This window comes from Panthera onca, chromosome F1, assembly GCF_046562875.1.
Source record: "Panthera onca isolate mPanOnc1 chromosome F1, mPanOnc1 haplotype 2, whole genome shotgun sequence".
In the NCBI taxonomy this organism is placed as follows: Eukaryota; Metazoa; Chordata; class Mammalia; order Carnivora; family Felidae; genus Panthera; species Panthera onca.
The window spans coordinates 70,884,171-70,909,062 of record NC_138355.1 but is presented as its reverse complement, the minus strand read 5'-3'; the positions used below and the strand labels follow the sequence as shown (position 1 = coordinate 70,909,062).

Sequence of the window (24,892 nt, the reverse complement as noted above, 5' to 3'; positions counted from 1 at the left end):
GGTTCAGCCCCCAGCCAGAGGCCCGCAGGAGCCCGTTGGCTCACAGCCCTACGACAGCCAGCGGTCCCTCCTGAGCCCCCGCCGCCCACCACAGCCCCTTCTGGAGCCGGCGGGCGCTCTCCCCTTCCTGAAGTCACACTGCGCCATTCCGTCCCTACACTCGCACGGGACGTGCAGGCCGGTCGAGGAGCCCGGTCAGGAAGGACTTCTGGGCAGTAAGTGGCCCAGCGGATTCTGGGTGAGCGCAGGCCCTCACCTCACCTGGCCGGGTGGGGCTGGGGCTGGGGCTCTAAGCGGTGCGGGAGGCGAGGTCGGCGGCAAACGTGGAGCCGGGGCGCCACCTAGTGGCTTCCCACCTCCCAGCCCAGAGCCCGGTGGGGGTCCTCCGCCCCTTCCTCACACCCTCTGGCCGGCGACAGCTTTTGAGTGCCAAATACAGAACAGGCATCTTGCTTACATCGCTTTATGTAATCTCTCCCCAGCCCCCCCAGTCCCTTTGTTTGAGGATCAGAAACCCAAGGTTCCCAGAAATTAGCCTGCCGAGATCTCTCGGCCGGGACGGGGGCCCAAGGCTCACCCTCGGGAACCCATGGCCCTCGGCAGCTGTGAGCTCCGGCCCTGAGGGCCCGAGGCGGGTGGGGAGGATGAGGTGGGGACAAGGTGGGTGTGGGGTCCCCTGTGCTTACACGCCAGCTCAGTGACGGAGCCCCCAGCCGACAGCACAGCCCCAACAGCGTTTCCTGGGGCTGAGTCTTCAGTTCCCATGAGGTGGGGCCGGGGAGGAGGCAGAAGGAGACTTCGGTCCCCGGGGGCTGCCGCTTTCAAATGTAACAAAACCCCAAGGAAAGCCCTCGTGCTGGGCCTCCATCCCAGGGGGCACAGGCCAGTGTGTGCAGTCAAGGGGCCCCTCTGGGGGGCACACGCACCAAGGCTCTCTGGCTGCAGAATCAGATTCCTGTCCCCCCACAGCCCCCCCACCCCCGCCCGCTGGCCCCCAATCATTTGCATATATTTGCATGAACAGCAAGGCAGGTCCAGCTAAAGCCTTTTCTTGGCAACAGCGGCATCAGTGCAAGGCCGGGTGACTCTCCTAGGGAGCCGGAGAAGACGACAGTTCAACGGTCCCCGGGGTCAGGGGACCCCGGGCCTCAGCCCCTCCCCGGGCTCCGGAAGTGTCTGTCCTTCTTCCCTGACCTGTGGGGAGACCAGGTAGGGGCAGGAAGAGGCCTTCAGGACCACGCCGCGTGGTGAGAAGAGGCTCCTGTAGCAGCGGGGACCTGTCCCCCCTAAGGCAGGGGGGGGGGGACGGACCCACCCTCCCAGTGTGAGGTCCCCGGCCAGCGAGGCAGGAAGCCTCCTCGGCACTGTAGGTACACGCTGGACGCAAGTACTCGGGAGGAAAGGTCCCCCCAGCCCGAGGGGGCTCCCAGGACCACCGTGGAGCGAGCACAGGCGGCCTCCTGACCTCAAGGGAAGACCGGAGCGCATCTGGATGCTGCTCGAAGGGGAGCCCGCCGTGGATTACAAACTCAAGACTGGGACTCAGGGCCTGTGCTCCCTCACCCCCCGCACCCCCCCCCCCGGCCCCCGCCCACAGCTGCCCACCTCTTCTTCAGTGCTTTGTCTCCAAAGAAGTGGCTGAAGATGAAGCCCTCAAAGTCATCCACCTCATCGTCGTCACCCGTCTGCCTCACCGCCACCTCCTCCAGGCTGTCCTCCAAGGCATCCACAAAGTCCCGGAAGCGGAGGCGGTCATGGCGGAAGATGCCATCCTCCCCAAAGTAAGCGGGCGAGAGCGGCAGCTCCTGGGTCAGCTGCCCGGCCCAGGGCAGCCGCGCCAGGTAAGTGGTCAGCACAGAGGCCAGCTCCTGTCGCCGCACCGGGGCCAGCTCTGCCCCGAAGGCCAGGCCCTCCTGCCGGGCACACTCGCGCACGCCTGAGCAGCCCTGCGGGGCCCGGTACTTGCGCCTCAATAGCTCGGCCCACGGTGCCGGTGCCGGTGCCGGGCGGCCTCGCCCGTCGCTAGCGCCCTCCTCCCGCTGAGGGTGCTGCTGCCCCCCGGGGGGGTGAGGGCTCCCACTCCTCCTAGGGCGCTCCTCAGGGCCCTGCCGCCTGGCGTCCTTCCTGCTGCCCCACTCTGCCCCCTGCGGCTTGCCCTCCCCCCAGCCCTCTGCCACCTCCCGGCCCTCACCCCCCCAGTTCTTTCTCTCCCGACCAGACCCCTCCTTCTTGTGCCTCCGGGGCTCAGCGCTCCGGTCCCCCTGCCCACCCCGCCGCTTCTCCTTTGCACTCCACTCCCTGGGACTCTGGAAGCGGGGCTCCCGGTGCCCGGCCTCTGAGGCGTTGGCACCGACCCCGGGGTGCCCGCCCCACTTCTCCAGGCCCTGCAGCTTCTGGGCCAGTCTGCGGCCCAGCTCGGCCAGGTCCCCTCGGCCCGCACCGCCCAAGCTCTGCTCCAGGTCCTGCCGCACCGCCCCCAGCAGCCGCCGCTGCCTCTCCAACTCGCGCCTTAATGCCTGGGCCTCCGCCTCCAGCCGTTCCTGCTGCTCAGGGAGGCCAGGGCCCGGCTCCCACTCCCCGGAGACCCCGCCGCCCAGAGGGCCTCCGCTCCAGGGGACGCACACCCCGTCTGGGCCCCGCACGCAGCCGGCCCGCAGCCGCTGCAGCTCGGACTCCAGGGTGCGCTGGGCGGCCTCGCCCCGCCGCAGGGCCCCCCGCAGCCGCGCGTTCTCCTCTTCCAGCTCTCGGGGCTGGCGCACCAGGCTCTGAAGCTCCTCCTTCTGGGCCTGTGGTGGAGGGTGCCACAGGCGGGTCGGGAAGGGCCCGGTGCCTCCCGCCCCGCTTCCGCCCAAGGGAGTCGGCAGGACACGGCCTAGGACTCTCAGAGAGTTTGGTTCTCAACCTCCTCGCCATCCACAACCTGCACCGAGCCCGTGACCCCAAACTCCGTCACAGACCTCAGCTTCCACGTCCTCCTACAAGGACACACTTCGATCCACCTGAGATCGACCAGATGCGGCTCTCACGGCCCTTTCTGCCTCCCGCACCCAGAAGAGACATTATTAATCGAGCCTCGGCAGTCCTACCGATCCCTGTTCACACGGGGCCCCGGGCAGACTGCACCCATCAGGCAGGGTGGCCTCAGGCAGCGGGGGCGCCAGCCGGGATGCCAGCCGGGCCTGGGCCGTGGCCGCAGGGTGTGAGCAGAGAGCCAGGAAGAAAGCCTAACTCCAGTGGACAGAGGAGATGGTGGGGGGAGGCGAGCAGAGGCAACCTGTAGGACACACACCCCTCCCACCCCTCCCCTCACCCCTGCGTGTGCCCACCTGGAGCTGGGCCTGAAGCAGCCGAATGTCCTGGTTCTCCTTGGCCAGCTTGTCCAGCAGGAGGGCCATGCTCTGCAGGCTGGGCACCCTGTCGGGGGGTGCTGAGGCCTGCAGCGGCTGCCCCAGTCCATCCTAAGGGCACAGGAGCCAGTGACCCCTCCCGCCCCACAGCCCGGCCGCCCCGAGTCTCCCGGACGGTCCCCGCGCCCCCCACGCCATCCAGCACCTCCGCATCCGAGCCGGTGTCTGGGAAGGCCTGCGGCTGTGCTTCCTCCGTGGGCCCTGTGGGAAACCAAAGTCCCAAAGCTGGCCCGCTCCCTCACCCCTGCACACACACGGTCACCCGCCTGCCCTGGGCCTACCCTACGGCTGAGAAGTCCAGCAGGAGAGGGCCGAGGGTCGCCCTGAACAGCTGAGAAGGTCAGTGACTGAGCAACGAATGCACAGCCCAGGGGCCCTACTTCTGACTCGGGGAACCGCCAGTGGCCTCCCTGAGGCCGGGCAGGGACGAGCCAGGGCCCCGCCCCACTCACCGCTGTCAAACTCCGAGAGGCCGCCTGAGGATGGAGACAGAGGGGCTCGGTGAGGAGAGGGGCAGGAGGGGTCGCGGAGACAGGGAGGAGGCCGCGGCAGGGAGGTAGCGCTCACCGCAGAAGAGCAGGATTCCCAGGCCCAGCAGAACCAGGGCCCCAAGGAGACACACGTTGGGGGAGAGGCCCGGCTCCCCGCCCGCACCCTCGCCGCGGGCCTGGCCCTCCACGCCCAGGGCCGCCACGGGCCGGGGGGTGCTGGGCTCCCGTCCCCGCCGCCTCCGCAGCCCCTCCGCCTCCACGTCTGTGTCTGTGTCGTCCTCACTGCTGGAGTGGCGGGCCTCCTCCACGGGCCAGGCTGGAGAAGCAGTGGGCACGAGGCAGTGAGGCGACCGCAGAGAGAGACATAGTCAGGGACCCTGCCCCCGTCCACCTGGGCGGTCTTCAGATGCCCGGCCTATGGGGGGTGGGGGTGGGGAGGGGCGGTCCTTCTATCTGCAAACTCAGGGAGCAGCTCTTCCCTAAAAGCACCCCCTCCTCCACACGTGCCCCCCACCCAGCTCCCTCGGCAGCTCCTGTGCCCGCCGGGCGCTGCCTCTCAGTCCGTCCTGGCTCTTCCCGGTCCTAAAGGCGAGGGTCCCGCGGGGCCCGGCCATCTCCCCGCACAGTCACCCACACCACTGACTTTCCTCCGTAGCAGACGAGCCCCCAGTCCGTAGATCCTGACCTGGCCTGCCCACGGCCCCGGGCCTGATGACCATCTGCCAGCCACCCTACCTGAGTGTCACCTGGGGACCAAGCTCTCAGTACCCCACCCTCCACACCGGTGCCCCCCCCGCCCCTGTTCAGAGAACGACCCCACTGCTACCACCTGGCCACCTGAGCCCTCCCCCCGGGCCCTCCCCCCACACCCCTGCCTCGTGTCTGCCTACCCTCTCTTCGGCAGCTTTGCGCGAGCACCTCGCTCGTGCCCTAAACGGCCCAGGTCTTGCCCTCTCCCTCCACCCCGTCCTTCAGCAGAGAAGGACTCGCCCACTCCTCGGCCACAGCCTTGGCCAAAGGCTCCTCAGCGCGGGACAGGCGGCCCGTGCCTCTGCTGACGACCAACGGCCTGCTCCTTCTCAAGATGCCCTCCAACCTGAACCTTCCCCCGACCGCTCCCGCCCCTCTCTCCCTTCCCTCAACTGTCCCCTGGCTGAACCACTCTCCCCTCCCCTCCCTCCTCTCCCCTTCCCCCTCCTTTCCCCACGCTCTTGTTCTGACTTCCATTTGGTTCAGACGAGTCTGCCTCTCACACGGGCCACGCACCGCCCACTCCCCCTCCCCTCCTGGGCACAGAACTGACATGTGAAAGAGGCTCAGGGAACAAGAGTTGAATCTAGAAGCAAGAAAAGAAGGGGCCTCGTGGCACAAGGGAAAGAGTCAAGCAGACCCAGGCCCTGCCGCTTACCAGCTGTGTGACCTCGGTCAAGTCACTTGACCTCCCTGAATCCTCGGGGGTAGTGGTGAGGTTTCACTGACACAGGGCAAGGCGAGTACTACGCTGCTAAGTGCCGGGGCCTGGACCAGAACCGTGCTCAGCAGCAAACGCCCTGCCCCCCGTTCCTTCCAGAAGGAGAGGAAAGACGGAGACCAAAAGGCTCTCACCTGCGTTGGGAGATGAGGGCAGGCTCTGTGGGGGGCTGTGACCCTCCAGGTCCTGCGTGTCTCGTGTGTCTTCTGGGCCTGCCACCACAGGGGCCTCCTCCAAGTCTCTCTGGACCACCATGTCTCCCAGGCCGGAGGGCTTCGTGGCACAAGCGTCACCTTCCAGGACACCCTGAGCAGACACAGCCACGAGCGGCTCCAGGCCTCCCCCCTCTCCAGTTGCCCTCCCCAAACCGGTGAAGATCCTCACCTCGGCCTCGGTCTTCTCTGGCAGAAGGGGACCGCACTGGGGACTTTCAGTCTGGAAGGGGGTCTCTGCAGCAGACGAAAAGGCCCAGGAAACATACCACTGTCCCCCAGATGAACTTTCTACACAGCTCTCTGGCTCCCACAGGCCCTACCAGATTAGAAGGGGCAGGAGACCCCGCAGCGTAGACGAAGGCGGCTGCACCCGCCCTCAGGAGGGCCTGTTACCTTCTCCATTCACGGCCCCAGCTAGTTCATCAGCAGCTGCCTCGAAGTGGCTCCGAGGGGCCTGGGGAGCTTTCCCGGGTTCTGGGTCCATCCTGGATTCTGGGCCCAAGGTCTCCACGGGCAGGCCCTGGGGGAGGGGGTGCTCCAAACCAGGAGCACGGGTGCTCTGCTGGGGTCCCTGGGGCCAACCGCACGGCCAGGGGACCCCCACCCACATCTCACAAAAACCTACGCGTGCCATAGCGAGCTAACGCGAGGTGGGGGAGGGCGGCGGGCGGCAGCTCCTCTCCCTGACCTCCCTGACCTCGCTTGACCTCCCCTCCCTGCCCTGCCCTGCCACCGTGAGGGACTTCCAGAGGCAGCTGCTGGCCAATGGAAAAGTGCGGCTGGGCCAAGACACCCCATCACCTAGGAACCTGGTGCCCCCCACCCTCCCAAAGAAGCCGGCCAAGGCCGGGGTCTCCCACCTCCCCACCAATGGAAGCTGCTGACTGGCTGGGAGGTGGGCGGGCGGCAAGAGAACAGAGCCCCCTGGCCACTTAAAGGTCACGATCACGTTCCCCGTGGGTTTCCCTGCAGCGTCCACTCGACAGGCCGCCCACTTTACTCGCATCTTCCAGGCTTTTCTGGCCTCTTCCACTGCCCCACACGCAGCTGCTGGCAGCCGACAACTTGGCCCGCCCCCCCCCCCCCCCCCCGGTTCTGCCCTCCCTGCACACCCCTGCCCAGCAGGCCTGCCACCCGCTCACCCAAGCAGGGCTTCTGCAAGCCCTCCAAGGATCGTTGTGCGCCTCAGTCCGTTTCTGTGCGGTTTTCAAACCACTCGTTTCACCACGGCCACCCCTCTAAGCCAGGAATCACAACCCCCTCTTACAGCGGGGGACAGAGAGGAAGGCCCCGCAGTCGTTCTGGGCCGGGGCTCTGGCCCCAGGCCCTGTGTCCTGCCCTCGCTCCCACCCTCACACCCCTCCCCCTGGCGGTCCTAACACTCCAAGTCACGGGGCCCGGGGCCCTTGACGAGCTTTCTCCGGCCCCCTCCCCCTTCTTGGTGGCTTTGGGGGCACAGGAGCCCACTGGCTTCCTGCCCCCACTGCCAGCCGCGCTGCCCGACCTTCAAAACACTCCCTCGTTCACCCCACCCACAGGCGGTGACTGTCCCGAGGCCCTCGAACTCACAGCCCTTCTGTGACTCCCCCACCCAGGAGGAGGCCTGCGTGCTGGGGCCTGCTCCCCCTCCTCCTGCCCCTGGAGCTCCTCTCGGCCGCCAGCAGGAGGTGACACAGGTGCCCGGCAGAACCGAGCAAGGGGACAGACCCAAAAGGCAACCCAGCCCCGCAGGAACTTCTCTCCCACAGGGTTCCCAGGCCTGCGTCCTACCTCCGAGCCGGCAAGCACCCAGCTGTTGTCAGAGTCTGGGCAGGAAGCCATGGTTGCTGGGGTCCCCGAGGGGGCTGTGGCTGCCACCTGCGGAGAAAAGTGCTCTTAAGGACCCCGGTTCCCTTCGGCGAAGGCAGGATGCAGAGAGCAGCCTTGGCTGGGTTCCCGGGGCTGAGCAGTGGCTTCCAGAACCAACCCTTCGAACCCTGACACTTGAACTTTCCTGGGCAGTATCAGCTCTTACAGATCAACACCTGTCAGCACACACAGAGAAGTTCACCTGTGGTCCCTGGGAGACTGAACTGATTTTGAAAGGTCCGAGCACGGAGCTGGAGAGGATCTGGGGGTACCCGGGCCAGCGCCCCCAGGTTAGAGCCAGCGGAAACGGAGGCGTCAAGGCTGCTGACCTGCCCGGGACGAACAGCTAATGGGAGGAGGGAAGAGAACAACCACCCAGGCCCCCCCACAATCACTCCCCAAGCCCCTCACCGGGGCCCAGAAGCTGAGACTGGACGGCCTCCTTCCCACTGAAGTGTCCTGCCCACCATACATCCTTCCTACAGGCTGGTCAGGGGTTCTCAACGCTGGCTGCACACCGGGCATGGGTCTTGGGGGTTTTTGTTGTTGTTATTTGTTTTTTTAATTTTTCTCTTTAATGTTTATTTATTTTTGAGAGAGAGAGAGAGAGAGACAGAGTGAGAGTGTCAGACGGGCAGAGAGAGGGAGATACAGAATTCGAAGCAGGCTCCAGGCTCTGAGCTGTCAACACAGAGCCCAACTTGGGGCTCGAACTCACGGACGGTGAGATCATGACCCGAGCCGAAATCGGACGGCTCCACTGACTGAGCCCCCAGGCGCCCCCCCCCCCCCGCCCCCGCCAGGCATGGGTCTTCTTGGAAACCTCCCAGAAGGCTCTCTCCTGTGCAGTCCGGCCTGAGAACACCTGACATGGCCCAGACGCGTTTCAGCACACCCTTGGTAAATCTCCTCATCACACTGACTCTCCATTCTAAGTTCTGTTTCCTTTCTATGTAATCTGCAGGGTCATCCCATGGAACTCAAGGCAACTGGGAAAAGGGTTTAAAGACAGCCATCGTTTGTCAAGGCCTTACGGTTTGCAAAGTGCAGACGAAAATCAGGGCTGCGGCCCTGCGCCCTGCTACTCGCCTCTGACTCGGCAGGTGGGGGTGGGAAGTCACGCCAGCTTCTGAAGCCTGACACAAAGTGGGGTAAGGAGAGGGAGACCTGTCCTGTCACTCCAGCCAAGACTGTCCCCTGAGTCTGGGCAGCTGTGACGGGGACCTGGCACAAGGCAGGAGGATAAGATGAGCTGACCCCCCCCCCCCAAGTCTTGGGCTGTGGTCCTTCAGAGGAGGACACAGGACCACTCACAGAGGGGCCAAACGGGGGGCACAGGAGCAGGGCTCTGTAAGGAAACGCTAGGAAGGGAAGTGAGGCTTGGGAAGAAACGCTTAGGGACCCCCTGGCGGCCCCCATCTGTTTAAGCTGGTGCCAAGTCCTGCGCAGGGTCCTGATACTCCTGTGGCCTTTCAAGACCCACGCCCGGGACAGACAGCTGACGGTGTCTTCCCCAAGGCCTGTGCCTCCTAGACACGCACAGCCGTCCCACAGGCAGACAGGAGAATGGCTGCAAGGACCCCCACACCACATCCAACGGGACCCCCTGGCCAGCTTCTGAAGGCATCCACACAGCCAGCCCTGTTAGGCCTGCCTGCCACTCTCGGGCCTTCCACCGCCTTCTGTCACCATCTCCCCATTCCCAGTTGCTGCGCGTGACTGTTAACAGGTGGTGGCAGGAAGGAAGTGGCAGCAGCTTGGGCTGAAGTCTCTGTTTCTCCCTGGCTGTGTACAGCCTGCTCGGGTCCTCCAGAACCAGGAACCATGGCAACCAGGGTGATGTCAGACTCACTGTCTCCATGGAAACCAGCCCCGGCATTTGGGTCAACAAAGACAAATACTTCTGAGCCCCAAACAGGAGACAGTCTGGAACCCCTGCACCCAGAGTTCCAAACTCTGCCACTGCTCTGTCCGTAGAGTGCATCCAAGATTCCAAAAGATGGCCCCGTTCTCCTCAGCCCGCATCGCTTTACCTTTTTAGGAAGTTCCCTTCTCGGTCCAACCTACATCGCTCCCCGTGGGGTTTCAGATCTCGTTCCGGTCTACCTCTCCACCTCCACCCTCCCCACAAAAACGGACCTTAAGGCTTGTCAGACACTCTGCTGTTCCTAGAGGACAGCTAAAGGGGGAGCTCTCCCCCCTGCACAAGCTGGCAAGTCTGGCCCAACTCAAGCCCTGTAGGGGTGGCTGCCCCAAACCTCGGAAGCAAAGGACCCCCGCGCCACCAGAGCATGCCCGGGGCGCCCGAGCAAGTGCCGGTCCGGGACACGGCCGTCCCGGACGCCGCCTCTCCAGGCCCAGCAGGGACCAGCAGCTCCCGGGTCCCCGGGGACCAGCGTCTCCACGCCCCTCCCGTGTGATGGGGTCCGCGCGACCCCTGCCCTGCCGGGGCCTCACCTGACCCAGCAGTACCCGCAGTCCTCACCCGACTTGTTGCGGCCTCCCCGGGTTTCCAGCCCAGGAGAGGAGGGGCCCACGTGACCGGGACTGGCCAATGGAGAACCAGTGTCCCGGAGAGGGCGGAAACTTTGGGCCAATCAGCGCTGGAATCGAGAGCCGGCGGAGGGGAGGGGGACCTGCCGGGCCCCCAGCCCCGGGCTCTCCTCCCACGGTCGGCTGGGCTTCCCGCAAGCTGGGTTTTCGGCGACCTCGCCTACTTTCCCAGTGTAGAAACAGTTGCTAGGGGGAAGACCCAAAACTGAAAGCGAAGGGTGGTACCTCCCGAGACCGCAGGGGCCAGGTCGACCCCAGGACAGACAGGGACAGCTGCAGGATGGGGGAAGGGAGATGGCATCCCGTGGGTTGGAAATAACCCTCCCACCGCTCTCCTCGCCCTGCGCCAGTGCAGATTAAGGATGCCACCGCTACTTTTCTAAAGGGGACACCTGGAAAGCATCCCCAAGTGAAATCTGCTAGACCAGGGGCAGCCCTCTTCCCACTGCACTTGACCTGGAGCTCTACTTGACCCCTAACCCAAACAACTGGGGGAGGGGCAATAGGCGCTAAACCCAGAAACACCAACGGCACTTGCCTCCCTGGGGCCCTGGCTCCAGGCCGGGTCCAGGAATGTGCCCAGAAAAGAACTGCTTTCCCACACCAGGGACGCAGGGGGAGGGGTGGCGCACACAGGCCTCCCTCGGCTCCTCGCCTCGCACCAAGGTCAGCTCAGGGGCCAGAATCTCCACCATTCTCTCTTCCAGGAACCCTGGGCACGTAGGTATCCTCACCCCTCAGGCATCCGCGCCGGCGGTGGCAGAGGTTAGTTCCAACCTTCGTGTGCTGAAACAGCCAGGAGTCCTCGTCTGGACTTTCAAGTCATTTTATTAATCCAACCGTACAAAAGACCCCCACCACCACATCTCTGCCACCCCCAGTTCCTTCCAAATAGTGTAGAGGGGGCGATTGAGCAGACCCCTCCCCAGGAGCCACTTACAAAAGGCGGAGATGGCGGAGGAATGGGGGGGGGGGAGACGTCACAAAAATAGCAACAGATAAAAGAGGGGCCACAGAACCACAAACACAACACACAGCTGGGGGCGGGAGGCCGGACACCGCGGGAGCGAAGCCGAGGCCCCTCCCTCCCTTCCCACGGCCTCGAAAACGGCTGGCTCCACCCGTGCAGGCAAATGAGTTCTTCACATGCTAAAGTCACGGGGGGGGGGGAGGGGGGGGGGCGGTGTGTGTATGTGTGTAGGGTGGTGGGTGGGTGTATGTGTAGGGTGCAGGCAACCCCTAGCTCCTCGCCAGACCACACGTGTGCCTGCTTCCCCGCCCCGCTGAGGAACGTGTGCAGGAGCCCGGCCGGCCGGGGGCCCATACCCGGCAGGCAGCGCCTACGAATCAGTATATGAACCCATCCAGCCCAGTGTGGGGCTCTGGCGGAGAGGAGTGAGAACTGCTAGATCACCTGGCCCCAAAAGATCTACAGAAAGGTAGCACACACCCAGGCTACGGACTGCACTTCGGGGGCCATGGCTATGACAGTCCCACGGCCTCCCTCCCCCACGGGCTGGGCCAGGGAGCCTTGTCAGGAGATGAGGTATAAGGGCTCCGTGCCTTTTCAAGCTTTCCTTCAGTCAAGCCAGGGAGGCAGAGGGATATAGGTGACGAAAGCTCTAGACCAGCGCCAACACTACTGTGCAACAAACCGAGGGGGGGGGGGGGGAAGGCATGGGGAGCACTGTACAACCAGAGTCCCAGGTCCCAGGACAGTCCAAACCTCAGATATTCTGGTCAGACCACATATCCCAATTTTTGGCAAAAATATGGTCATTAAAAGCCCAAGAGAGGCTGAGAAAGGGCCAGTGGCTTTGGTATGAGGGACACAGGTCCGGACAGCATCTCTCTCGCACAGTCTTGAAGCCCCAAATCACCAAGAAACTGCCCCAGCCGAGCGCTCTCCTGCTTCTCCAAGCTATTTGGTTGTCTGAGGGGGTGAGGCCTGGGTACGTCGTGGAGGAGGCAAGGGGAGGGTAAGAAAAGGGAAAATTCCCCATTTATTACCTAAAGCTGTCTCCTAAAGCCCATGAAAGTGTTACCGCGGGGATGGGACCCCGACTCCTCTGGCCAGAAACCTTTAACACTTCACTCCAAAAACTAAGGCTGCAGCTGCGGGGCTGGACAGGCGTGTTAGGCACAGGTGCTGGGGCGTCCGTCATCCGCACAGAGGAGACCCCTGCCCTCCGGATCTTCTTCCAGCCTCTTCTCCGTTGCAGCCATACCCCTAGGCCTTCAGAGACGGGAGCCACCACAACGCTGGTAGGGCTTTGGTTTCCTGATCTCTGCAGATCTCAACGTGTACAGGTAATTTTCCAGAAAGGCGAGCGATCCAGACTCTTCTGCCTGCCCACCTCAGGTCCTTCTCTGCCCTCAGGAGCCACCGTATCTCTGCCCCCTGGGGACAGGAGGCCAGTGGAAACGAGGACCGAGAGCCAGACTTGGGAACCCTCACCCTCGCCAGGGTCAGCCATCGTTAGCAGCCACCAGCTGCCCCACGCCCTCGCGGATGTACACAGACTGGATCTCCTTGGTCTTGAGGCAGAGATCGCAAGCCCAGACGGCGGAGGCCTCGGTGGTCAGCAGCCCGTACGCGCTCTCAGTCATGCCTGTGCACTCGCGATGGAACCACTTCTGGCAGGAGGCCTCGCACAGGATGGCGTCCTGGTCGTCATTCACCTCGCTGCGACAGGCGCCACACGGGTACACCAGGCCCGGGGGAGGCTGAGGCCCTGACCCCCCGCCAGCTTTGCTGGGGGGCGCCAGGCTGTTGGCATCTGGGGTTCCCCCCCCCCGCCCACTGCTGTTTGAGGGGAAGCTGGGCTGGTTCCCGTTAACCGCAGCAGCTGGGGAGCCCGAGTGAGGCTCTGGGGGAAAAGCAGTGGGAGCGGGGGGATTCAAGGGCTTTCCCCCATCCTCACCACCAGGGCCAGGAAAGCCAGGGTCCGGACCAGGGAAGGGACTTGTGTTTGGGGGCAGGCTGGGGAGCCCCTGACCAGGTCTCTGGAGAGGAGAAGGGCCAAAAGGTGCCCCTGGCTGGGCAAAGCGTTGGGGGAGAGAAGGAGGGCCCAGCTCCCCTCTGGGAGGCTGTCCCATGGTGGGTGAGATCATGGGGCCAAATCCTCCCACCGGGCCTGGCATCATCTGCCCACCAGGAGGGCTGAAGTTCTGGCCCAGAGGCTGGTTGAAGGGTTGGCCGGGAAAGTTCATGTTGCCTGGAGGTGCGTAGCCAGGGCCCTGGGGGGGCATGTTGAAAGCTGGGCCCATAGGATTGGGAGGGAAAGGAGGGGGCTGGCGACGGAGAGGCTGGGGACCCCCTCCACCCCCAGTGCCGTAGCCTGGGGGTACCTGGCCTGCCATGCCCCCCTGTACGCGGAAGCCTCCAAAAGGGACAGGACTGCCAAGGAACGGAGGGGCTGCGCCCCCCACCTTAGGGGCTCCGAAGTCATCCTCAAAAGGGTTGGATGCAACCAGGTGATCCACCATGGGAGTCGGGGGTGGTGCAAACTCCGTCAGATGTGAGTATGCAGGGCCCTAGTGGGGAACAGAGGACGAAGAAAGGATCACAGAAGGAAACACACAGCTAGAAGCCAGCAGAGCCGTAGAAATGCAGGACTTGTTCTGGAGGCTGGTAAAGGCCAGCTCGGATCCCAAGTCAAGACAAACCTCAGAACATAACGGAAACAGGGGGTGGAAAAAGCAGACAGAACCGCGCTGGAATCCTAGCTCTGACTCCAAATAATCTGGAGACCCTCGAACAGGTACTCAACTTGTTAAAGCCTCAGATCCTCATGTGTAAAATAGGGGCAGTGCCCATCTCCCAAAGCTGCTGAAGTACTAACAGCACAAAGTGCTAGAAAAAAGATGGCTCTTCCTGACAGATAAGATCCTTGGTCAAGTGGCCTCACACACAGCCCTCGGCCCCCTCCCCCCCCCCCCCCCGCCGTCGTTAGGAAGTTGAGGGACAGGACCAGAAGCAAGAAAACTTTCTCTTCTCCCCGCACGAGAGGCTACATCCCAGCCTACTGGAGTGGCAGCTAGGAGTCACCCCCACCGTCAAGCACCATTCACCTGAGTATTTGACTTCCTTCGCTTCTTTTCTGGGCTCTTCATCTGCAGACCTAGGAAGAGCAGCAGAATGCAGACCCAAACGCATCTCCCTGAGGCTGCCCCGACCTCCTGCCTCCCGGACGCGCCGGAGCAGCTCTTCTAACTTGGACACGCACTCGCTCATTCACTTAACAAACACGAACAAAGGTGCGCTACGAAGAACGCTGCACGGCCGCACTCTCGGCTGCCTCCTCCCTTAAATGAGACACCCCCCCACCCCGATGCCCTCAGACTCCCAAGTGGCTCCTGGAGTCCGTGCGTCTCCAAACCCTAGGGTCCCCAATCTGTGACAAGGACCCCCCCGTCCCCCCGCCCGAGCCTCCCTTCGGGTCCCCCGGTCCCAGGAACCCCCGCCTGCGCCCACCCGCCAACGTCCCCCCGGCCGCCAGGTCCTGGGCGCTCTCACCGGCCTTGCCCTGCTTCCTCCCGGTGCCGGGCGGCGCAGGGGGCGGTGCGGGGCCGCCACCTCCCTCCAGCTTGTCCGGTGGGGGCGGCGCCGAGGCGGCCATGGGGCGGGGGGGCCGGGGTCAGCGGCGGCGGCGGACGGACGCGCCCTCGGGCGGCACCATCGCCGGGAGGGGGCTCGGGGCGCCCGCAAGGAGCGGCCAGGCCGGGCGGCGAGGCCAGGCGCCGAGCGCAGCGCCAGCCGCCCGCCCGCGGCCGCGGCAGCAGCCGGAAGCGGAAGTCGGCGTGGCCGCCGCCGCGCGGCGAGGGGCGGGGCCCGGGCCGGACCACCCGGAGCCGGAGCCTGGGGGGAGGGGGGAGGCTGGAGATGCCGCTGCGGGAGGGGCCGCCCCGCCTCCCCTCCCCCTCCCCCTCCCCCACTCCCACCCTCGCCCGGCCGCGGCCAACCACAAGCAGCAGGGACCTTGAGGCCGAGGTAGAAGAAACAGGGACTTTAATAAAGAGGATTTCCCTTTGGTATAAGTGACACCCGCGAAGACACCCAAACAAAAAGGCGAGGACGAAGACCGTGGAGACACTCCCCCACTCCCAGTCCGCAGGCAGGGCCCCCAGCAGCAGGGCTGGCTCCCGGGGTGGGGGGCGGGGGGCGTCAGCCTGACACCGAAGCTCAGAAGCTCAGGTCGTGCACTAGGCCGCCTGGCCTCCGGGAGGCCCAGGCTTTCCTAATCCCGGCTCGCGATCCACCTCCAAGGCCGCAGCCTCTGGCGGAAAAGATCGTGCCCAGGCCAGGAGGAGGGAAATGCTAGTCCTTATAAAAGGGCTTCGAAAAGGCAAAGAGGTGATGTGTACATGTAATTGACTATTATTCTGTGCTCCAGATAAGCCAGAGAAAACAAATAAGGAAAGTAAATCCACAGCCATAAAATATACGCGTATAAAATCAAAATAAGTGTAGTTCCAAATCTACAGATGGTATTTGGGGATTGTCTACTGCTTTAGTCTCATTGCCCTCCGTTCCTGCCTCCACAAACCCGCAGTTACCAGTTCAGGAGGCCTGAATCCTGTCACACACACCCCCCCCACCCCCGCCCCAGCAAGAGGCAGGGAAGAGGCTGCAGGACCCAGGGCGCCGCTTTGGCTGTAGAGTAGAACACGCATGCAAATTGGGAGGTGGGGGAGGGACTTACAAAATGTATATACAGACCCCTTGGGTGAGGGGCCCCCCCTGGCCAGGAGGCACTGAGCAAGGGAGGGGTCCATCTCCCCACTGGCCAGGGAGAGGGGGGGGGGGCTCTGAGGCAATCTCTAAGGGTTGCATTTTCCCCGGGGACAGGGGCCAGCTGCCATTCCTGCCTCTGCTCTCCCAACCTAAACTGGGGTGGAGGTGGAGTGGGTGCTGAGCAAGGAGAGGACAGGGTCCCCGAAGCCAAGGTGTCAGCACTCCCATCCTCGACCTCAGGGGCTCAAGAACTCTTTGCATAAAATCTCTTCAGACCTAGGATGGTCAAAGGCACAAAGTTTAACCACTGGGAGGGAGAGTTGTTGAGAGGGATCTGAGCCCAAGGGTAGACCAAAGGTGTGATTCGTTCCCCCTTCCCTAGAAAGGTGATTGCCCCATTAGGCTTTTCCCATTTCAAGGAGGCACGCTGCCCAGGCCTCAAGCACCCACCTTCTTGGGGAAGGGGGTATCAGATTGGCACAGGAGAGGCCCAGGGAAGGGGCTACTCTGTACATTAATACTTTGGTAAGGTTCGGGGAGAAACGGGATTCTACCCCAGGCTTCCGACAAACCCTCTCATTCAGCCGATGCTGAACCGTGTCCACACTACTCCCAGCTCCAACACAAGGCCCAGCCCACAAAACACTCCCAAGTGAAGTCCTGAGAATCAAGGAACAGGGTGGAAGGGGTGAGAGGGCCCCTTCGGGGAGAAAGCACTTTGCTGGATCACAGCTTCCGCTCCACAGGCTGCTGGAGACATAGTTCACTGCCCGCAGAGATGATGGGCAAGTGATTGTCCACGTGGTAGCTGATGAGGTGGCTGACGCTCTCAAAGCGGTGATCCTTTGTCCGAACCTGGTGAGTGTAAAGGGAGAAGGTCAATGCAGGTGAAGAGTCAAAGTAAGACCTCAGCCCCCAAGGCTGAGGAAGCCGGAATATTCAAGAGGGTTGAAGAAGGAGAAAAGGATGGCGGGATGGGAGGATTGTCAGTCCTGATCACTGAAGCTTCTCGAGAAGGAGAGTCCGGAGCTGGCCCCGGGAACAGACAGCTCAGTGAGCTGGGAAAAGGCAGAGGGGACGTCTGCCCAGGAACCGTGACGCTGAGGGCTATCTACTCCTCTTCTGACCCGGGAGGCGACACGCAGTGCAGAAAAGACAGGGAAACGAGACGGAGACTGCTCTAGAAAAGAGCCCAAAGTTATGAGGGGCAGTGGAGCAGTGCAGAGACACAACAGGACACTGGTCTGAGCCCTGAGTCTGGAGGACCGGGGGCGGCTCCTCTCCAGGACGGTTTCCTCATTTGTTAAAAGAGGGGCTCAGGCAAGAAGAACACCTTCCTGCACAGATGGGCTAGGGGGCTGGGGCTTTGCAGGCTGAAAGGAACAGAGCTCAGGCCCGGGGGTGTGAGGGAAGGAACCTGGACTGCTGGAGAAGGGTGCCTGCGCACAAACGCCAAGCAGGGACAGTAGGAAGCAGTGAGGGAAGAAGGGGGCCGCAGCCTCCCGCCTACCCCCACCACTCACCACGCCCTCCGGGTCCACCAGGAGCAGGTGCTTGGGCTGCCCACTCTGCAGGCCGGTGAGCACGTACTGGCCCGGCGTGGTCGTGCTTTCCCGCACCAGGAAGTCCCCGTTGAGCTGCAGCAGGGCCTCGGCCTCCCGCCGGCTCAGCTTCCCGTGGAACCAGGGCTCCCCTCGCAGCTGCTCGGCCATGGCCACTGACTGGGGAGGTGGAGGCACGCGAAGGGCATCCTCGAAGGGCTCTGGGGGTGCAAAGAGAAGGCTAAGAAAGGCAGGGGGCACGACACACGCCAGGACCCAGACCTCCGGGGAGGAAGGCGCAGGGCAGAAGAAGAGGAGCCAAGTGGGAAGACAGCCATGCAGAGAGGAGAGGGGAGCACTCACTCATGTCAAAGAGGTCTCGGGGTGCGCTGCCATTGATGGCAGGATTGGGGGGCCCGGCCCCACCCCCTGCTTGCCGGGCCTTGTCTAGGTTCTGGACGTTGACGTAGGAAGGATCGTCGAAGAGCTCCCTACCTGCTGAGGAGAGAGAGGCTTCACAGTGACCCCAGTCCAGCCTCCTGCGCCCCGACTCCGCCCCCACCCCCACCCCCCCACCGCCCCAGCTCCCTTCACACCTGGGCAGGGCGGTGGAGGTGGCATCTGTTTGCGAATTTCTGGGTCTCCCCCAACAGGCTGCCCCACAGGCTGCGGGGACAAAAACAAGACGTTGCCAGAAGCCCAAACCTGCTACTGCCAACCCGGGCCCAGCCCACCTCCTTCCGAGCCACTTACCAGCGTTGCTCCCAGGTGGCTGGGGGTCTGGACCCCGGGTGGAGTGGGTCGAGCAGCCCCGGGGGGAGCTCCTTCCCGAAGCCTCATGTCCACCACTCCCCCGAGAGGCGGCTCCTTCCCCGGGAAGTCATTATAGTACTGGTGGTCAGGTGGCTCTTCCTCCTCCTCGTCCCAAGCCGAGCCATCAAAACCAGCCATCCTGAGAGGGGCAGGAGAGAGGGAGGGCACAGACGGTGGCCATGGGCTGGGCGCTGCCTGCGGGGTGGGCCCAAGGCCAGCTGTTTTCTACACACAGCCAGCCGCACCACCCTCCCGGGGGCCCTGCAAGTAGCTATTACTTCCTTCTCCAAAGTTAGAGACGAGAGAGGCCGGTCAGAGCCGGAGAATCTGCCCGAGGCTTCACAATCACACGGCGGTGGAGCAGAGCCACAGAATCGGATTCGACCCTAAAGTTCACACCCTTGGTTGTTATGCTGTCTCCCGAGAGGGAGGGGAGGCACAGGGTAGCAGGAAAGGATACGATCCAGACTAGTTTAATCTCCTCCAAATACTCAATAGCTACCAGCCTAAGGCAGGAAGGAAAGGTAGAGATCGTGGGAATAAAACATCCTCCTGCACCCCAAATTCCTGATGGCTTCCACGGGCAGGAAAATGAAAAACCAAGGATGGCCAAACGGGCAAGAAAAGAGAAGCGCACTGGCACCAAGGTGGCTGGGGATAGAAAGGTCCACGCAGGCAGGGACGGTGGGGGCGTGGAGTCTGGCACGTGAGAAGAGGAACCGGCCTGCAGCAGGCAGGATACATTCTCCCGATGGCCGCGGGCACACAGGTTCCATGCCCCGACCCCCTCTGAGCTCGCGTGTGGGCAGCGGAGCAGACTCGCTCTCAGTTCCGGCCTGGGGCCCGGGAGCCGCCCCACCCCCAGACCCGCTCACCTGTCGTGAGGGGTGACCAGCTTGGGCGGGTTCCTGAGGTACTGTTTGAAGCGCAGCTCGAAGGCCTGGCCGATGGTGCTGATGACGTCCTGAGCAAGCCCTTCGGGACACTCCAGGATGTGGCAGGCTGCGGGCACAGCACAGGCTGTCGGCGAGCTCGGGGGCGGACTGCTGGGGGGGGGTGGCGGGGGCGCAGACAGGGCCCTCGCCTTCCAGGGCCCCCGCTTGGCTCCCCAGGTCCTGCTCACCTGCCTCACGGACAGCCGGCCCCACCCAGCGCTCCCCACCGCGCCTCACCTCTCTGATTGACCGGGTCTTTGGCAACATAGGCGACGTACTCAGCTGTGTCCTGGGGTCGGGCAGGGTCAGAAGAAGCCACTTAGCTCGACTGTATAGCCCCGCGTCACCCCCACCCCCGACAACCCGGTGCTTTTCAGACACCACACCACCGCTTCCAGCCAGTGTCTCCCCAGCGCCTGGCCCCTACTCTGCCCCCACCACCTGTGCCCCGTTCGGCCACTCACCGGGTCCCCACCGGACGCAAATGAGATAGACTGCATGTGGTGGTTGGCGATGATCTGAGGGTCAGGGCGGGGGACAGAGGAGGGGAATGAAACACGTCAGGCAGCCTCAGGGCCTACCTGGGCGACCGCAGCCCCGAGCCCTGGCGGCCGGTCCCGCCCTTCTGGCCTCTCAGCCCAGGCCCTTCTAAGCTCCTCCTTCCCGACTGTCCTGGCTCCTGGCACTGTGACCAGGTCCTGCTCGGCCCTTCCAGCAGTGTTTCTGGCCCCCTCGCCCAACCCCACCAACCTGTTTGCAATCTGCGGCCATGAGGTTGAGGCTGCTGGTGGAGACGGTGAGAGTGATCGGCATTCCTGCAAACTTCAGGTTACTCCTCCCCAGAATGGAGCTGAGTGGGCGGCCACAGGGCTAGGGGAGGGCCCAAGGCTCTCAGAAGCTGCGGTTCCCCACCCCAGGAAAACCCCCCCCCCACCGCCACCCCATGTTTCCCAGCAGCACCTCCAGCCCCACCGGCCCCGGGTACCTTTCTCCTCCTTGTTGCCCCCTTCGCACCGGGCACAGCCTCACACACCAGACTGATGGCCTCCCTGGGGAGAGAGAGGTCCTCAGACCCAGGGCCTGCCTCCCACTCAGCTTGGGCTGCCATGGGGCAGGGGGAGGGGAAGACCAGGCCAGACTCCAGGGGCACTCCAGGCTCTTTGTCGTGGTGGATTGAATTAAGGGCCTTTAATATTTGATGACACGGAGAGGCCACTTCCTGGCTGATTGGGTTAGGGCCTCAGCGGGCCCGGCCCCACCCCCTTCCAGCTAGCGAATGATCCCTCCCCTTCCCAAAGGCAGCAGTCACCGACCATCCGACCATCCGCCCAGCTTCCACTCAGGCTCCAGCTGCCAACTGGGGCTTTGCCACCGCCCCCGCAGCTCCCGGGCCGGAGGAGGAAGGATCCAGATGAGAGCTGCCTCTTTTCATTCAGACTCAGTCTCGCTCCCCTAACTTTCTCTCCATCCCCTTTACCAAAAGATAAGCTACCGCCTGCAAGCCACCAAGTGACCCGCGTCCCTCCTCCCCCAGTCTGCTCCCACCCCACTAACCTGGTGACCTGGGTGCGGGTGTTGAAGTCCAGGGCGCGCATCGACTGCAGGACCTCCACACAGCCCATGTACTGAGGGGAGGGGACCGAGGGTGACGGGTCAGCCGCCTCCCCTCACCCCTTCACAGAAAGCCCCGCTTTTTCCCCTCTGAGCCGCCAAGGGAAGAGCGAAGATGAAGGCATCTCGCCCACTGCCCGAGGCTACACCCCACAACGTGCAAGACAACAGGAAACGAGGGGAAGAGGCAGGCTGGGAGAACCTCATGCATCTGGGAAGAGACTCCAGAGGACAGCGACAGGCACGGGGCGGGGTGGGGGGGGGGGGGAGTGACATCTCCAGGGGGAGGAGACCGGAGGACACAATCCAGGGTCACTCATTCCAACACTTACTAGGGGCCTCCGCCACGCTGGGCGGCATGCTGAGCAGCAGGGGGGGGAAGGGGGTGGGGGGGGGGGGGAGTCACAAGAAGGAAGGGGCCCAGGGAGGGGTCCAGAATGGGAGAAGGGGCAAGAAAGGTTTGAGAAACAGGACCCTGAAAGCAAGGCGGTGCTGGGAGATGGGTGGGCAGAGGGACTGGAGGCTCTGGAGGGAGCGGGGAGGCTGGGGCGTGCTCACTCACCCGAACCAAGTAGGAAACCCCGGGTCCCATGACTTTGTCGTTGGGATGCAGCCAGCCCCGCGTGGGCTTATTGACAAAGCTCCCGTGGCGGGTCCACTCCTCGCCCCCCAGCTGGCCCCCTTCCACCCGAGTCCTGCGCCCGCCGCCTCCACTCAGCTTGTTCATGTCCTGGAGGAGGGGCAGGGGGCCTGAGTCTGGCGCGGCCGCCCCTACGATCCCCTCCCCATCCTCAGCCACCCTCCCTGGCTCCCCCTTTGGCCCCGGGCGCCCCCCAGCTGGGTTGGCCAGCTTCAGGTTGCTCATCCGGGGGAAGAAGGAGCACAGGGTGGTGGGACTCTCGTCCCCAGGCAGAGGGGGCAGGATAGGCCCCAGGGACGAGGCCGAGGGGGAAGGTGGCTCCTCCGGCGGGGTGGACCCCGAAGCCCCCTCCTCCAGCGGTGACAGAGACTCATTCCGAAGCGGATTGTACTTGGGCTTGGGGGGCAGGAGATCCATGGCTGGAGTGAGAGGGAGGCTGCTGCCCAGCCTGGCCCCCCTGCCGGTCAGGGCAAGGGGGCCAGGCAGGGGGCATCCCCAGGCCCTTAGCCTGACCGGACCTCTCTGGCCCAGGGATCTCAAGGATCCTGGGAAGGGAGAGGGTAAGTGGCACCAGAGCCCACCCCCGCTCAGACCCAGAGAGTTTCAGGCCCCATCCCCGCCCAGCGTGGAGCCTCTTCTCCGGCGGAGAAGAGAACAGGCTGGACCCAGAGCTGCCTGGCTCCTCCCCAGGGGCGGGGAGCTAAGCCGAGAGCCCAATCCCGAGGACAGTGCTGACTCACAGGCTCTAAGGGGCTGAACCCCCACCAATGCCACAGCCCCGGACTCGGCAGGGACAGAGCTATGCGTGTCCCCACCCTGCCCCCAGACAACCACCAGTAATCGGGGAGGGGAGCAAAGTGGGGGTGGGAGGGAAGCATGTAGGAGTGAGAAGGAAAGGAGGGAAATAAGGATAGGTCTGAATCAATCCCAACAGGACATGGGCAGGCCAAAGGGAGCAGGAAGCCACGGGAGAGTAGGGGGGAATGAGAGAGGAAACAGAGGCAGCTGGGGGTGGAAAAGGGAGGGGATCCCTGAGCTCAGCACGTCCCTTCCTGTCCTGGCTGAACACTCAAAGTCCCCCCTCCCGCAGCCCAGGCCAGGCTACCCCCACTGCCAAGGCACAGTGGGGTGGCGGCCCTAGGGAGCCTGGGCCATCAGCACCCTCGGCTACGACAGCTGTGGACAGGAGGTAAAGAAATGGGGAAAGGATGGCAGTGGCCCCAGTGGACGCAGAGGGGCAGGAGGAAGGGCAAAGCCTGTGTTGTAAGGGGAACAAAGTCCAACCTGGGTGGTGCCTCGGGGAACCACCTGGTAGGAGGTGGAACAGAGGTCAAGCTGACGGAGCCGCGTTCTCGCCGTGGCACCCACCATGCCGAGGCACCCACCATGCCGAGGCACCCACCATGCCGAGGCACCCACCATGCCGTGGCACCCACCATGCCGAGGCGTAGCGGCCAGCACTCGTGTCTCCCCCCCACCTTCCACGGGCCTGGTTAGCAAAGGAAGCTGTCAAGGGTGGGTGGGTGGCAAGACACTGACACGAAGGTCGGCTCCCTGAACGCACTCTCTTGCAGTGACCAGGGAAGGTGCGGGTGTCCGCCAGGGGCAGAACGTGACTGGAGGACGTGGGAGAGTGAAACAGCTGTCCCTCCAACAGAAGCGGGGGTTACGGGCCACAAAGGGACTGAGGGGGCAGATGGCAAATCTGTGCCAAGGGGCGCCAGGGATGGGCTGAGGCTGGACGCAGGGAACAGCCCCAAACCCATCCCTCCCACCCACAGCTTCCTGCCACAGCTCTGCTTGAGGGGGCCACGGAGAAAGATGGGGGTGGGGGTCAGCAAACAAGTAGCAAAAGATACGCAGAACCCCCACGTTCACCTCGGAATCATCGACTCTCAAATTTACTTAAGATAAGGGTGCAAATGATATGATTATAATGATTAATAATGCCACCACTTCACTCTTTCACCTGCCCTAGTCCTCAATCGAGGACAGCTTGGTCACTCCCGAGCACAATTCTATCACTCCACGTCCGAGAGAATGAGGAAAGGCTTCGCCACAGCGTCACACCCCCCACACCTGCCAAGACGTCCTCCAGCCGCGGGAGCCCGCGGAATCCAGAGGCCGGGAACGAGCGACAGGTGTGGGCGTTCGGAAGAAAAGAAGGAGGAAGTAGGGCTTTTTAAATTTGCATAGGAAAAAAGGAGCCCGCCTCCCGGGAGTCCGGGTGGCCGGGTGTGGGGGTGAAGCCGCTGGTGGCTTCCCAGCCCAGCAGGGAGGAGGAGGAGGAGGCAAGTAGCAGGAAATGGCGAAAGCCTCAGGAATGTTTCCAGAAGGGAAGGCCGGGCGAGCGGGCCCAGGAGGAATGCCCAGGCAGGAACTCTGCTTAGGGGGAGGGGAAGGGCCAAAGGAGCGGTGGGGGTTGAGGAGTCCCTGCAAAAGGGCCACTGTCCCCTCCACCCCTCCAAGCCGCTGTCCCCTGGCAGCGGACAGCGCTCGCTCCTGTCGCACCCACAGGTCGCACACCGACAAACCCATGGCCCTACCAGCTCCCGAGGTGCAGGTGTGAGACCTACAGCTGTCCCTGGGGCGGAGTCGGTCCTGGGAGGGGAAGCTCCGGCAGCGGGGCTGGGAACCCCGGAGCAAGCCTCGCTCCCCAAGTCCAGCCCCCTTCACGCGGGCCCACCCTAGGAAGGGGGCAGGGGGAGGCCAAGGGCTGCCTCTAACCTCTCACCGCTCAGAACCGGCGGGGACACTTTGACGTCCCACCTGCTGGGGCACGAGCGCTCAGGAAAACGGAGCCCGAGGCCCAAAAGAGAAAAGGGAACTATGTGAGCCAGGGTCTTCGGAGCTGAAGACCGCGCTTCCGAGGCGGGGACCGGGGTCGCCCCCCGAGCAGCCCCTCAGGGGGCGTGGCCCCTAGGTCGCGGGCACCCGAGACTTCTAGCAGGCGGGGTGTCCGCTCAGCCCGACGTGGTTGGGGAGAGGCGGGGCCTCGGGGAGGCGTGGCTTCACGCGTCCCTAGCGTTCTTCGAGGGGCGGCGCTCTGCTCTTTCGAGAGATAAGCTCTTTGATGGACAGGAGTTAGCGGAGACCCGTCGCGAGGAGGCGGGGTCTCGGGGAATTGGAAGGACTACCGTCGGGTCTCTTGCACTAGGGCTTGGAAGCATGTCCGGGGGTGGGGCTTCCAGGAAAGCTGGGCGGCAGGGTGGGGTCGTGGACAATAAGCAGAAAACAAGTCGGGGTTCGGGGAGCCCCCTGAAGTTGGGGGGTGGGACTTCCGGGGAGGGGGTCTCAGGGGGCGGGACTTCTCCACGAAGACCGGAAGTAGGGTCCCGGGAGAGGGGTTCCGGGGTGGAGGAGCGGGTCACCTAAGGAGAAGGGAAAGGCCCAACTCACCAGGGCCTCATGGAGTCGCCGCACCGCACCGCGGCCCGATTTGGTTCCGGATCACGCTACTGTCTCCTTAGGTTGTCGTTCCAACTTTCTCCCCGGCCCGGCCTCCCTGAAGAAACTTTATTGCACTTACTTCCGGCCTCACTAACCCCTGACCCTCTACCTCGGTCCCTCCTTTACCCAGCCCACTTTCCCGAATCAGCCAATGGCAGCGCGAGAACGCGCTCGGGGGCA

The 24,892-nt window shown here is 63.7% G+C and overlaps 3 protein-coding genes across 10 annotated transcripts; all 3 read right to left on the bottom strand.

Annotated features, from left to right (window-relative positions):
* Positions 1-449: 449 nt before the first annotated feature.
* Positions 450-9,998, bottom strand: PBXIP1 (PBX homeobox interacting protein 1). Of its 4 annotated transcripts, none has more exons than XM_060644765.3 (11): positions 9,890-9,998; positions 7,355-7,441; positions 5,978-6,119; positions 5,754-5,818; positions 5,504-5,675; positions 3,975-4,214; positions 3,860-3,883; positions 3,553-3,608; positions 3,327-3,458; positions 1,606-2,786; positions 450-1,194 (listed from the first exon to the last, which is right to left on the bottom strand). In XM_060644765.3, exons 2-11 carry the CDS (start codon positions 7,403-7,405, stop codon positions 1,149-1,151), a joined length of 2,109 nt encoding a protein of 702 aa, XP_060500748.3. In that variant the 5' UTR covers positions 7,406-7,441; positions 9,890-9,998; the 3' UTR covers positions 450-1,148. The 4 variants fall into 4 exon arrangements, with proteins under 4 accessions (XP_060500748.3, XP_060500750.3, XP_060500749.3 ...); XM_060644767.3 differs by having other exon boundaries at positions 5,978-6,104; XM_060644766.3 differs by having other exon boundaries at positions 9,918-9,975.
* A 797-nt stretch (positions 9,999-10,795) lies between these two features.
* PYGO2 (pygopus family PHD finger 2) lies at positions 10,796-14,855 on the bottom strand. Its single transcript, XM_078440578.2, has 3 exons — positions 14,505-14,855; positions 14,060-14,109; positions 10,796-13,522 (listed from the first exon to the last, which is right to left on the bottom strand). The coding sequence occupies exons 1-3, from the start codon at positions 14,605-14,607 to the stop codon at positions 12,455-12,457; spliced, it is 1,221 nt and encodes a 406-aa protein (XP_078296704.2). The 5' UTR covers positions 14,608-14,855; the 3' UTR covers positions 10,796-12,454.
* Positions 14,856-14,979: 124 nt separating this feature from the next.
* On the bottom strand, positions 14,980-24,817 carry SHC1 (SHC adaptor protein 1). Of its 5 annotated transcripts, none has more exons than XM_060644772.3 (13): positions 24,662-24,817; positions 21,185-21,352; positions 20,566-20,636; positions 19,997-20,060; positions 19,762-19,881; positions 19,476-19,529; positions 19,249-19,300; positions 18,952-19,078; positions 18,017-18,215; positions 17,860-17,929; positions 17,627-17,776; positions 17,246-17,484; positions 14,980-16,577 (listed from the first exon to the last, which is right to left on the bottom strand). In XM_060644772.3, exons 2-13 carry the CDS (start codon positions 21,347-21,349, stop codon positions 16,449-16,451), a joined length of 1,440 nt encoding a protein of 479 aa, XP_060500755.1. In that variant the 5' UTR covers positions 21,350-21,352; positions 24,662-24,817; the 3' UTR covers positions 14,980-16,448. The 5 variants fall into 5 exon arrangements, with proteins under 5 accessions (XP_060500755.1, XP_060500756.1, XP_081648116.1 ...); XM_060644773.3 differs by lacking the exon at positions 24,662-24,817 and adding an exon at positions 23,990-24,634; XM_081791990.1 differs by lacking the exon at positions 24,662-24,817 and adding an exon at positions 22,682-23,379 and having other exon boundaries at positions 21,185-22,613.
* Positions 24,818-24,892: the final 75 nt, after the last annotated feature.

What these genes read in the sequence shown, in the direction of transcription:
- PBXIP1 (XM_060644765.3), bottom strand. Translation starts at nt 7,405, where the DNA reads ATGGCTTCCTGCCCAGACTCTGACAACAGCTGGGTGCTTGCCGGCTCG. An exon ending in CCTCTCGGAGTTTGACAGCG is followed by an intron (nt 3,609 to 3,859) that starts GTGAGTGGGGCG and finishes GGTTTCCCACAG; the next exon opens with GGCCCACGGAGGAAGCACAG. An exon ending in GACAAAGCACTGAAGAAGAG is followed by an intron (nt 1,195 to 1,605) that starts GTGGGCAGCTGT and finishes GTCTCCCCACAG; the next exon opens with GTCAGGGAAGAAGGACAGAC.
- PYGO2 (XM_078440578.2), bottom strand. Translation starts at nt 14,607, where the DNA reads ATGGCCGCCTCGGCGCCGCCCCCACCGGACAAGCTGGAGGGAGGTGGC. An exon ending in GAGGAAGCAGGGCAAGGCCG is followed by an intron (nt 14,110 to 14,504) that starts GTGAGAGCGCCC and finishes TGCTCTTCCTAG; the next exon opens with GTCTGCAGATGAAGAGCCCA. An exon ending in GAAGGAAGTCAAATACTCAG is followed by an intron (nt 13,523 to 14,059) that starts GTGAATGGTGCT and finishes GTTCCCCACTAG; the next exon opens with GGCCCTGCATACTCACATCT.
- SHC1 (XM_081791990.1), bottom strand. Translation starts at nt 21,679, where the DNA reads ATGGATCTCCTGCCCCCCAAGCCCAAGTACAATCCGCTTCGGAATGAG. An exon ending in TTGCGTCCGGTGGGGACCCG is followed by an intron (nt 19,301 to 19,475) that starts GTGAGTGGCCGA and finishes GCCCGACCCCAG; the next exon opens with GACACAGCTGAGTACGTCGC. An exon ending in AGACCCGGTCAATCAGAGAG is followed by an intron (nt 19,079 to 19,248) that starts GTGAGGCGCGGT and finishes CTGTGCCCGCAG; the next exon opens with CCTGCCACATCCTGGAGTGT.